We start from the raw sequence: 12,583 nt of genomic DNA, 5'->3' as shown, positions 1-12,583 counted from the left end.
CTCATTGCAGTTGCTTTAGGGAAGGACACCACAACCAGCTCCTTACCTGGTTTCTGTATAACTGCATTACAGGCATTGGCAATTTCTTCTCTCTTTGCCTCGTCAGGATATTGATTCTCATTGAAGTAACTGCAAGGGGGGAAAACAACAAGGTGGGTTTTTTTCCAGAAATCAGAGCATGAAGGTTCAACAAGCAGCTTCACTAGAAGGTGTCAGCTGTTAAATTATGCATCACTCCTACAGAGGTACCACAGTGAATTTTATGCGTACGGTAGTATCAGCCTGCACTTATAACCACAGAGTAGAGGAAACTTCCCAAACACCTCAGGAAAATTAGTATTATCTCAAAATCTGCAGTGTCACCTTGGAATACTGTACTAGAGATGCAACAAATTAGGCAATTCTATGGATATCAGAGTTAAGACTGTCAAGTGAAACACCATGTCAGAGACACCATAGGCCATGCCTTTGCCTTTGTTTATTATCATTTACATACTTTTTCCCCTGACTTACCCTCAGTTTTGGCAGAAGGAGCTGTTCAACATTTACTCTGACAGCTGGGTTAATATACACACATGCATACATACCTGTACATATGTATTATACCAAACACACAAATACTTCATACTTCAAACAGATATGGTGTGAAGATTGCACAAAACTGCACAGCGAGACTTCTAGAATCAGATTATTCTTTTAAAACCAGAATTAAAAGTTTCTAAATCTTCCTCAGAACACCACACTGAGTATAGCATATTTCTAACAACATTTTTTCCAGAATAATTGTGATTTTATTGTACTTTATATGCAGCAAACATCCTATAAAAGTTAAAACTGTTTCCTCTTTTCCTTCGTTTAACTGCTTTACAAATTTTAATGAACTGATTTACATTCTACAGAGCTTATCAGATTTGCATTAAAAACAACAAAATGTCCTGTTTACTTCAATGGATTCTGATAATCACACCACAAGCAGGGACTACTACTGTTTTGTCTGTAGATTATCCATAATATATAATCCCAGGAATTCTTTTATCAACTTTGATCAGCAGCAGGTTTGGCTGCTGGACAGCTGCTCTGGATTTGAAAATAAGATATTTCCTTTAATTGTAGATCATCTGGTAGTAGGAGATTTAGGCATACTGAGGCAATTATTATTCTCCATGCTCATGATCTTTAAGGCCCCTTAAGGTCATGAGCTTTAAGGTCCCTTCCAACCCAAACTATTCCAGGATGATTGATCATATGATCAACTTGAGCTTTGCCAGCAGCAGGAACACTCTCTGAACTATAAAAGCACGTGGATTGGTCCTGCTCTTCTTTTCTCTCTCTCTCTCTCTCTCTCTCTCTCTCTCTCTCAACCCCAGATCTGGACCATCCATGGTGACAGAACCAACACAAGATCTAAGGACTGGTGATCTTTTTTCTCCTCCCTCTCTCTTTTCCATCTTTATTTCTCTCCTCTCTTGTTCTGGCTTGGCAAAGTGTGGCTATCACATTTGATCCCTTACTCCATACTGACATTTGCTGTGAGGATTGGGAGGTTGTTAGTTCTAAGAACTGAGAGTTTGTTAGCCAACACTTCTGAGACCTGGAATTTGTTCTGGGAGTTGGGTTAAAGTTTTGTTAAAGTCACTTGTAAAAGTTGAGCGGTTGTTAGCCAAACATTTCTACATTTACATAGTGGGATAGTTGCTGGAGTCAAGGTGACTAGATAGTAAAAGGATGGATGGGTTCCTTGACATGTGGACACGTGTGTTTGTTCAGCCCAATCAGAATTTATAATGAACATCACACCCCCTGGACATGTTATTTTTTGAAGTATATTCTTTTCTCTTCCATATCCACCATCCTGTCTCTGATTACAGCCTTTGAAGTGATGTGTGTGTCTATCTTAACTTGCAAATTTCTGTTCCAAGGGATTGTGTTCATTACAAAGGTGCATTTTTAGAGAATGGAGAGCTTGGAAAACAGAGTAGAAAATGCTTTTTTCAGTAGTTAATGATGGAAGCAAAAGCTCAGGATCCCAGTTAAACTGCCTCATGACAATATCACAGCCCTCCCACCTACAAAACAGAGCATTCCACTCTCTGCCCAGAGCCAAGAACTGGAGCATCAGGACATCACAGAAGAAAAGTGCTGTGCTATTATTTACATGAATCTATCACATGACTTGGGAGTCCTAGCCAGGAACCAGGTCATCACTACATGTACATAAACTCCCTCAGGAAGTTTTGGTCTCCATAACAGCAATTTTATGGAGTCCCTTTGATAACAGACAAGTTGTGAAGTCTCATTCTCTAGAGATATTCAAAACCCACCTGGATATGATCCTGCACAACCTGCTTTCACATGGGGGTTGGATTAATGATCTGCAGAGGTCCCTTCCAACTCCAGTCATTCTGTGAACATTATTTACTGCTTTATGGCTACTTGTCAAGCATCAAGAACAAACACCCCATAAAATTAGAAAACCTGATAGATCTACATAGCGATGACCTGAAACCAGAAAGTGAAGTTCTGATACCATGAGATATTAGGAATCTGGATCACCTGTGATCACAAAGCTGATAGACAATACCTAATATTTATGGAAGAAATGACTAAAACTGTAAAATTAAGAATCAGTGTATACTTGAACTGCCCATTCTTATGTTGATGTAAGAAACTGAGACACCAATTAATGCCGCAAAGACAACACAAGAGCCACGAGAGATCTTTCTCTTGGCATGTAACTCAACACTATCCTTTTAGCAAGCCACAGCCAGGCTTTGCCTGGCTCCAACAAAGCAGCTCATATGCTCTAACAACAACAAAACTTAAGCTCAAGCTTACAATTCTCTGGGATAACAGGAAATCTTCCCATGATGGAGCTAACTTCCAGAACTGGACAATGAATTTGTCACCTCTTGTGACAAATGAGGAAGTTTTGTGTAGTCCAATAAAAAGATTGCTACTGAGAAAGTAATTCTTACCTTCACACATTTTACACCAATTTATTTAATTGGATGAAAACATTTTTCACTCTTCTGAAACATTTTCTTTAAATTGACACATAAATTTCTCATCTTTTAATGAGAATGTCTAAATGTTTCTACAAGGAAAGTGATTCCCACTTGAAAATCTGAAATTCTTCTCACCCTAAATCCCTGTTTTATGAAACAACACCAAAAATCTGAGAAGCTTTCAGGCAGCTCTCCTGGTCAGTAAGATGTTTTTATGGAAATCACAAGGCTAAGTGGGTACCAGCTGGAAGGGTACTACCAAAGTAGTTAAACTTGGTTTCTGTAGCTGACACAATAATTTTAGAACCTGCCTCTCCCACCTGCTGGCTTATTCCTTGCCCACATTTATGATGTGCCTCCTCCTTCCCACACACATTAAAGTTGCCTATAAACTTGTCCATCCCTCAACTTGTGCTCTCCAAAACTGTGTATCCTGATAACAGAATCACAGAAAGGTTTGGGTTGGAAGGGACCTGAAAGATCATCCAGTTCCAACCCCCTGCCATGGGCAGGGACACCTTCCACCAGCCCAGGTTGCTCCAAGCCCCATCCAACCTGGCCTGGAACAGTTCCAGGGATGGAGCAGCCACAGCTGCTCTGGGCAACCTGTGCCAGTGTCTGACCACCCTCACAGCCAGGAATTCCTTCCTAATATCTAACATAAATCTACCTCCCTTCAGCTGCAGGCCATTATTAGGCCAGAATATTCTTCTCCATGACCACACTGTGCTTTTAACCTTTGATGGAGTATAAGCTGCTTTTATCAGAGACTCAGACTTTTATCACACTCAGAAGTTTCCACTCTTAAAGGCAAATATCTCAAAGCTACAGCTAACCAAACACATAAAACCTCAATCCTAAGGGCTGATTTTCAGCCTCAGCCTCCAGATTCTCTGTACATACACTCTATCAACACAGCACATTTTTTTCCATCACTTCAAGGTCTTAATGGGCCTTGTGGGTGATACACCACAACACAAAGCACATTTAAAATTTCCAACGTACGGTACTTGAGGACATGGTTTAGTGGTGAACATGACAGTGGTACTGGGTTGACAGTTGGAGGTCCTTCCCAACCTTAATGATTCTGTTGTTATATGACTTCACAATTTTGGGAAAGCAGGTGAGAATAACTGAGCTTTCAAGATAGGGAAGCCATGGAAAAAAATTCAAGACTTCATCACTGACTCTTTTGATTTGCCCACGCAGAAGTTGTGAAAACACTGATTTTTCTGACAAGTTATTGCTGCAAGCAGTAAATTAATTATTCTGCCTCTAGTTCTGTTTCTTATTAGCCAGGTATACAGGGAAACAACATGGGGTTCTGAATTTCTCTTCACAGCTACAAACCTCAGCCTGTTCACAGTCTGAAAAGTTCCTGAAAGCTACAGATGAAAAATATGAAGCAATATGAACTTAAAAAGAAAAAGAGCAGGCAGGAGTAACTCCTGCAAAGGCACACTGCTTTCTAGACAAAGGGCACCTGTCAGCTGAATACCTTCCATGAAGAAACCAAATGATCTCTTTTGTAGAAAATGACAGCGGAGGATTAAAATGAAAAGTGGCCAAATAATTTACATGAGATGAGAATCCATATGATGGTAAAGAATGTAGATATCCTTGAAACGGTTTCATTTCAATAACACTGAAGCCTAGAAAAATTGCAGATTCAGAGAAACCCTCTTTCTTTCAGGGATAATGTGCTTAGGACAATGATGGAGAGGGAATCCATCTCAGCCCTGGGCTCTGTAATGGAAGTAAACTCACCCCCCCACACTCTTTACCAAGGTGCCCCTATCTGAATTCCTGCAATAGCTGCCAATCTTTTTTTTTTTTTGCTCCCGTTCTTCAGGCTGAGATATCAAATGCATTAAGCAATGCCTCAGTAGTGTTCCTGATAATCCACACTGGAAGTTTTGCTGCTTTGTATCAGCAATGCAGCTGCCAGAGAAGTGTCTGAAACGACCCAAGTTTGGTGCTTTTCCATAGGGCTCGATAAGCCCCACAAAATTCCTCAAAAGACCCCAGGTTGGGGAAATGCTTAGTTTACAACATAATGGTTAAAGCTTCGAAGTGTGGAAATGATTCAGAGTGGAGAGTCTCAAATGTGTTGCAGGGTAACAATTTATTGTGCATCAGCTGCTACAGGAGAATTACACCCACTCAGGTGAGGTCACTCAGGTATGTGGACACAGGGCATTCTCCCTGGAAGGAGGATAATTCACCTTGCAATTAATGGAAGGCAAGAATACACGGGTATTTACTGAAGAACAGCAGACATGCTGCAAGCTCACTCCCTCACCTAACTCTGCATTTGCATCTCTGGGTTTCCACTTCATCCATGATAGAAGACCCCCCAGTACTCTTGGGGGGACTCTAAGTCCTCCACCAGAGACCACAGAATCACAGAATGGTTTGGGTTGGAAGTACCTTAAAGCCCTTCTAATTCCAAACCCCTGCCATGGACAGGGACACTTTCCCCCAAACCAAGTTGCTCCAAACCCCATCCAACCTGGCCTTGAACACCTCCCAGGATGGGAAGTCCATCTTCCCTGAAACTCAGGCTGCAGTCCAGTTTAACACCATTTAAGCACAGACTGAAAGGAATGATCCTATCCTCTTCTTCATTTCCTTTTTGTGGGAATGTTTTCTGCCTGGCTGCTTCCCTGGTCCAGCTTCCACACGTGCCAAGAGCAGCAGTTGTGCAGCCAAGGGAGGCGGCAGGAGAGGGCTGAAACATGCAGCTGGGACCAGCTCCTTCCATGGCAGCTCACACCCATGGCAGCTCACACACATCCTCTTCAACTGCTGCTGAAAGCAGAGCCTGAGCGATGGGCTCGGCGTCTGGCCCAGGGATGTATGGAAAACCAGAACTGCCCATTTTCCCCAGCTCCCAGCTGACCTCTGTTGATGAACAGAAGATCTTGCTGTCACCAGGGATGGAGCTCCCTGCCAAACCCTCTGCTGTCTCAAAATACACAAGAGTGCAAGCTGCTCTTTTGTCTCTGATAAGACTGCCTGTAATTTCAGCTCCCTATCTAGTTTCCCTCCAAATAGCTCCTCTGCTTTCCACTGACAAGTTACAGAAAACACTCGAATATAGTTACCTACTTTATCTCTCATTAGGAGATTTATCAACCCAGAATCACCCAGCAGCCAGAGGTCACTGTTTCAGTCGTTGTGGCTTTTAACAGAACTGCTACTCAGGCTGTCAAATCAATGGAAATATTTCTGAAGTTAGTCTGTCATCTGTGCCTGAGATCTTATCTCCATGTGGCACGAGACAGACTGTCAGAGAAGTGACATTCAAAGCATAATCTCATTGGAAAGTGTAATGACTGGTTTATTTCCCTCTAAATACTGCCCAGGAATATCATTAATGGCATTTTCAGTGAGGTCAGCAGATGACACCATCCATTTTATCTACTGATATTTCTACAGATTCTATATTAATGACATGGGTGTCAACTAGAGTGTTCACCCCACAATATGGAGTCATATCTATTTTTGACAGCAAAATTTAAGCTCAAAGATATCTTCTCCACAGATAAACTCTGATGGTGCTAAGAACTGTGCTGAATACACCATCTTCTCCTTCCCCCCAGCGCTGCAAAACCAGTTTAGTGGCCGCAGGAAACATCTGGTGAGCCACTGCTACACTTGGATGAGCAGGGCAGCTCCTGGATGCAAGGAGATGAGCTTGGATTTAGGCATTTCTGTAGCATCAGCTCAACTGGACCTTCCATCCAGGCAAAACAAATCTAAGAAAAAACTCCCACACCCATTAAAACCACCAATGAACACAAGCTGCAAAACCAGTTTAGTGGCCGCAGGAAACATCTGGTGAGCCACTGCTACACTTGGATGAGCAGGGCAGCTCCTGGATGCAAGGAGATGAGCTTGGATTTAGGCATTTCTGTAGCATCAGCTCAACTGGACCTTCCATCCAGGCAAAACAAATCTAAGAAAAAACTCCCACACCCATTAAAACCACCAATGAACACAACAGCCACAGCTCTGTTTTCCCTATTCAGCACTGCCATTAGCTAATGGATTCCATAGGTCCATGGATTTACAGGACTAGAGAAACCACTGCAGGACTCTAACTTGACCTCTTCTACAGCACTGACCAGAGCTGTCTCAGCTGTTCTGGCATTCAGCCCAGATCTTTAGTTCGACCTGCAGAGATATCCAGTCTCTGGTTAAAAATTGGAGTTTTATCCAATGTGGAATCTCTCCAATACCTTCAAATCAGCTTTGGGTCCAAACCGTAAAAATCCTCATTCTTTAAAAATCTGTATGTGATTCCCTGGGCTGCCACACACAGAACAGATTTTAAACCTCTCACTGCAAGAGATGTTTCATTCTTGTACTTCTTTTGATGGCAAGTGCAAATCTAGAGGAGAGACCTCAACAGGACTAGATCCCTTAGAGCATCAGATATATATAAATTGCAATTATTTCACATGTCAGGATGTGTTTGTGTACATAGATTCCACAGTCATGTCAGCACACATTACAAACCTCACACAACAGAGCTGACTCTCTATTCTGGTTTTACAAATCAGTGCCTAAACTCTGAGACTGTCCTTTTACTGATGTTTCCTAGCAGGAATCTACTCAGCAATGTAGATTAAACTGCCAAAAATACACCTTGCACTGGAGTGCCTAAAGCTGTTTGACCTTCAAAGCTAATATAACAACAAGGTTCTCATTTTTTAAACATGATTTTCTCAGTATTTTGACAGTGGTCTCAAGCACCACAATCCCATCAAGCTATTAATATTATCCTAAAATTTGTTTAAAAGCAGAATTAATTGATAATGGCTCTGAAAGCCTCACACTTGCCAAAGATAATCTGTGCCTCCTAATCTCCAGCACCCTACTGTCGAGATAATTAACAATTAAGCAAAGAATAGTTAAGACATTGGAGGTGGTGATTTACTCTTCCTTGTAATTGGATTTGGTGATAAGAGTATTTTTGAAATGACAACACAGCTCTCTTTGAATAGAAAGATTTGGAGTGTGCAGCAATTTGGAACACAGGTACAATGTGCTTAAGGTACCTTGAAGACACTGACAGCAGACAATGGCTAAAATTTTGACTATCCTTAAATTTAATGGCATCACGGACTTCCAAAGTCAACAGAGTTAACTAAATTGTTCATAAAAAATCAAAGAAAACCAGGATTTTTTTGAAGCCAGCAAGGAACCAACACCATCAAGACATGATAAAGTGAGAATTGCGCTGTAAGATTCCAACAAGTGGTTGGTGTGAGCACACAGCACCTTCAAAGCTCTTTCTAACAAGGCATCTAAGCATGAATAATGGGATCTCTTGTTCTCTCTCATTTACTTGCAATATTTAAATTTTGAGACCTACATGCTACAGGGATATTTATGTGCATTAAATCCTCTGGACTTACTGACTGATAAACAAGACCTTTATGGAAACAGTTGTGAAACAAACATCTTATCTTCATTTTTTAACTTTGTACAGTGCAAGAGTTATTTTAGTTACATCCTCTGGATTAGCTGGTTCTCATAAGACAAGCAAAGCCAAGGCATGGATGAAACATCTCCAAAAAGTGATGAGGTCCTGCAGCAATCAGCCCTGGCCCACCCACTGGGAAGGGCTGTTTTGCTGGTGATGACCCACCATTCCAAGGAGACATACTGTAAACAACACTGTGGTCATTAGAGATACCATTTGCAAGGATACAGAGAATTCCAAGGCTTTATATGGCAATATAAATAAATAGAAAAACTTGGATTTCATGTTACTCAACCCAAAACATCTTTCTCTGCTCTCCAGAACAAAGTACTACACTCAGAGCCAGAACTCAGCTTCCAGCTCATGTAAAGTTAGGTATTCCTAGAAGAACAGCCTATCCTAGTCTCAAAATTGTGTTTTAATTGGAAGTTCAGTGCTGGATCACAAAAAACGTGTGCACATATGTCAGGTGTAAGCAGTGAAGTCCCTCAGGTTGTTACTAGCTTAGCCTCCATAAGGTCATGTTTCCCAAAATTTTATAGTCCTTCAGGCTAGGAAGCTTGGAGTCTCCCTTTGTTCTAGGCTACCAGGAGAGGAAAAATACCAGTCATGAAATTTGTGGTTAAGCTTAGTATAAGCCTACACCTTCCAACATCTCTACTAGCATCTTCCCTCAGAGACCCACAAGTTTTAATTTTCAATATCCAGCCTTGGCCCAGACTCTGCTCCACAGTGAGTGACAGTCACCACTGCTGCTGCATTTTCAGAAAATAAAACTGATTAAACCAATGAAAGGATCCTACAGGATTCCAAAGACAAGATAAGGCAAATTCCTGCAGGATATCCAGCACCTAAAGTCAAGAGGCTCTGGATGAAATCTGATTTTGGGATCATTACATGATTTTTCCTAACTCTTGGTATCTCCAAGATCTGGGCTAGAACTACTATCCCATTAAGTGCTGTAGAGACACAAAGCAGAAAAAGGTATTCATTTTTTTAATATCAATCTATTATCTGCTTTGCAGCCTAAACACAACACAACAGATGGATACAAGCAAATGAGAATGAGAAGTAATGAATGAACACAGACCAGCAATGCCAGGTGATTAGGCTACTACTGTGCCAAGGCCAACTTCATGAGGTCCTTTGTAGACAACACAGCAAAGAAGAAGGTTTAAGGAAAATTTTAAGCAATGAGGTAGCTTTGGGGACCATTGAAGAGTAGTATCTCTCATGTTTCTGGCAGCAGCAACATCTTTATTTCCTAGAGATCATTCAATGACCATTCACCATCCATGGGGAAAGGAAACAGACGAATTTATTATCCAACGTTTTACAATTTTTTTACCTACAGGACTGAAAATATTTGCATTGGAAATAATAAGCTCCAAAGACTCAAAAGATTACTTCATTTAACAACACCCATCATGCTTTGTATTTCAAGAGCACTTTCTATACCTTTCAACAACTCCTTGAAAGCATTGTGAAATTACCATCTTTAATCTTATTCTTTAATACTATTAGAACTTCTTACAGGTGGAAGAACAGCAAAGTTAAGACCCCAAAAAACAGCTGCAGAGTTCTGAAATCAATTCACAGCTCCTTACTTCTAGATCTGTGCTCCCTATCATGGTTTTTGCCATATGCTTCCCCTTAAATGTCATTGCCACTCTAGCTTAGAAGAGCCAAGTTAGAATCATAGAATCACAGAATGGCTTGGGTTGAAAAGACCTTAAAGATCATCTAGTCTGAACTTCCTGCCCTGGGCAAGGACACCTCCCACCAGACTAGGTTACTCAAGGCTTTATCCAACCTGGCTTTGAACACTGCCAGGGTTGGGGCAGCCACAGCCTCCCTGGGCAGCCTGTGCCAGTGTCTCACCACCCTCACAATAAAGAATTTCTTCCTAATATCTAATCTACATTTCCCCTCTTTCAATTTATACCCATTGCTCCTTGTCCTATCACTAAAGTTCCTGACTAGGTTCCCTAGGGACAGTCCTTTTAGGAGACATGACAAACAGTGCTGGTAGCAAAGATCCAAAAACTGAGGAGTTGTTGACTACATGTCCCAGGTCTAGAAAAATTCATTATCCTTATCATTTTTAGATTTCAGTAAAGTATTTGATAAAGTTACAAATGGGAAATTATTCATCATTTTGGAAAAAACAAAGACTAGTATATAATTATGAGATAGGGTAGAAAGGAAACAGAAATAAGAAGTTGTCTGAAAAATTTGATGGCTTGGAAGACAGTGTTCAGTGAAATTCCTCACGTATCGTCTTTGGAGTATCTTAAGAACGAAAATACTTAATGATCTTGACACAAAGTCTGCACATGGTAATGAAATCTGCTGATGACAAAGTCAGAAGCCACGTCAATACAGGGAATTGAAGTACCATAAAAAGTAATAGACAATCCTAAGGGCAAGAACTAAACGGAAATGTAACAGTGCAGCATCCAAGGTCACACACTTTGGGAACACAACTTCATAGACACAAAAAGATCACCAGCTGGAAAAATCAGTTTTTGTTAAGTCACTGTGACCAAGACACAATGCAACAAAACCACCAAAAAAGCAAAGCCTGACGTAGCTGAGGATGCTGCAATTCCCAATCCAGAAGGAAAAACAGTAAAAAAACGCCACAACATTCTCCTATGAAGACAGGCTGAGAGAGCTGGAGGTGTTCAGCCTGGAGAAGAAAAGGTCCCTAAAGGGACTCCAAGAGAGCTGCAGAGGGACTTGGGAAGAGGGCCTGAAGGGACAGGACACAGGGAATGGCTTCCCACTGCCAGAGGGCAGGGAGAACATGGGATATTGGGAAGGAATTCTTGGCTGTGAGGGTAGTGAGACACTGGCACAGGTTGCCCAGAGCAGCTGTGGCTGTTCCATCCCTGTTCCATCCTGGGAGTGTTCCAGGCCAGGCTGGATGGAGCTTGTAGCAGCCTGGGCTGGTGGGAGGTGTCCCTGCCCATGGCAGGGGGTGGGACTGGGTGGGCTTTAAGGTCTTTTCTAACCCAATCCATCCTGGGATTCTACGAAAACACCAGCCTGAGATCTCACCTACACCATGTCCCATCCTTGTCTCCTACACTCGAGAAAGAGGAATTTAAACCTGAAGATCTCAAAGACCAATCACAGGATCACAGAGGAATGGAAAACATTGCACAAGATACCTGAGCAAACCACAAGCAAGAGATGAGGTTATGGCTTACAATAAATACAGGAAAAAGACCAACACTGGAGACGAGACAGAAGTAAAGATTTGTAAGAGCTGAATGATAATATTGATCTAAGAACGATGGGTCACCAACAATTTCAGGAATTTAGATATCCAACTGCTGAAACATCCTGCTGGGTAGCCATTCCCTAACATGCTGCTGTGCCCTTGGCTATAATCTGCCTCAAAAATAGAGAATTTAATCATTCTGGAAAGGATATAATAAAGGTTGACTGAAACAGCAGAAGATGGACATGAAACTGAAAGGTCCACTCCAATGCTCCTGTGACTAAGCAAAAAGCAAGGGGCATTTAGAAACCAAAAGAGCACCAGAATATGTACTGCTAAAAAGCAACAAATCAGAAGACTTTTTCTATATATTTGGCAATTGTGTACCCTGTCTTCTCATTCTTTTTTCTTTATAATGAAATAATAAAAAACTCCGTTTGGACCAGGTCCATGTCTTCTATTCTGTTGAAAGAGCTCACAAACAGCACAGTATTCAAAACAAATTAAAACTTATGCATATTCCAAAGGAAAATCAAACAAAGAGAAAAAGGTCAGTTGTGCTATCCTGGATTACCAAAAAAAAAAAAAAAAGAATAAAAAAGAACCTAGGTTTTGTGGCTAAAGCCCATCTGGTTCTCTGACAGAAAATTCTTTTCAGTCTGTTTGAAGTGCTCCACAGTCTGACCAAGAGCCCATAAATACACGATGCAACATACTTAAGAGTTTTACTTCGGAATTTTCCTCCCTCACTTGTCCTTGTAATTACTCTGTTTATTACTTGTATAAAGACCTCACATCTGTTACTAGATGGCAGAGAATTTCCTTTCACTGAGGTATGTTTGGACTCTGTTCAGA

The 12,583-nt window shown here is 41.3% G+C and overlaps 1 protein-coding gene across 3 annotated transcripts in view; it reads right to left on the bottom strand.

The window, feature by feature from the left end:
* HMBOX1 (homeobox containing 1) overlaps positions 1-12,583 on the bottom strand; it is a 61,464-nt gene that overhangs the window by 8,287 nt on the left and 40,594 nt on the right. For all 3 annotated transcript variants that reach the window (XM_009082891.1, XM_009082892.1, XM_009082893.1), the window contains exon 6: positions 47-129. In XM_009082891.1, the coding sequence (XP_009081139.1) occupies positions 47-129 (83 nt within the window). The remainder of the gene's footprint in view (positions 1-46; positions 130-12,583) is intronic.

The sequence above is a fragment of the Acanthisitta chloris genome, unplaced genomic scaffold, assembly GCF_000695815.1.
Source record: "Acanthisitta chloris isolate BGI_N310 unplaced genomic scaffold, ASM69581v1 scaffold3299, whole genome shotgun sequence".
Classification (NCBI taxonomy): Eukaryota; Metazoa; Chordata; class Aves; order Passeriformes; family Acanthisittidae; genus Acanthisitta; species Acanthisitta chloris.
This window is presented reverse-complemented; position numbering and strand designations above follow the sequence as displayed.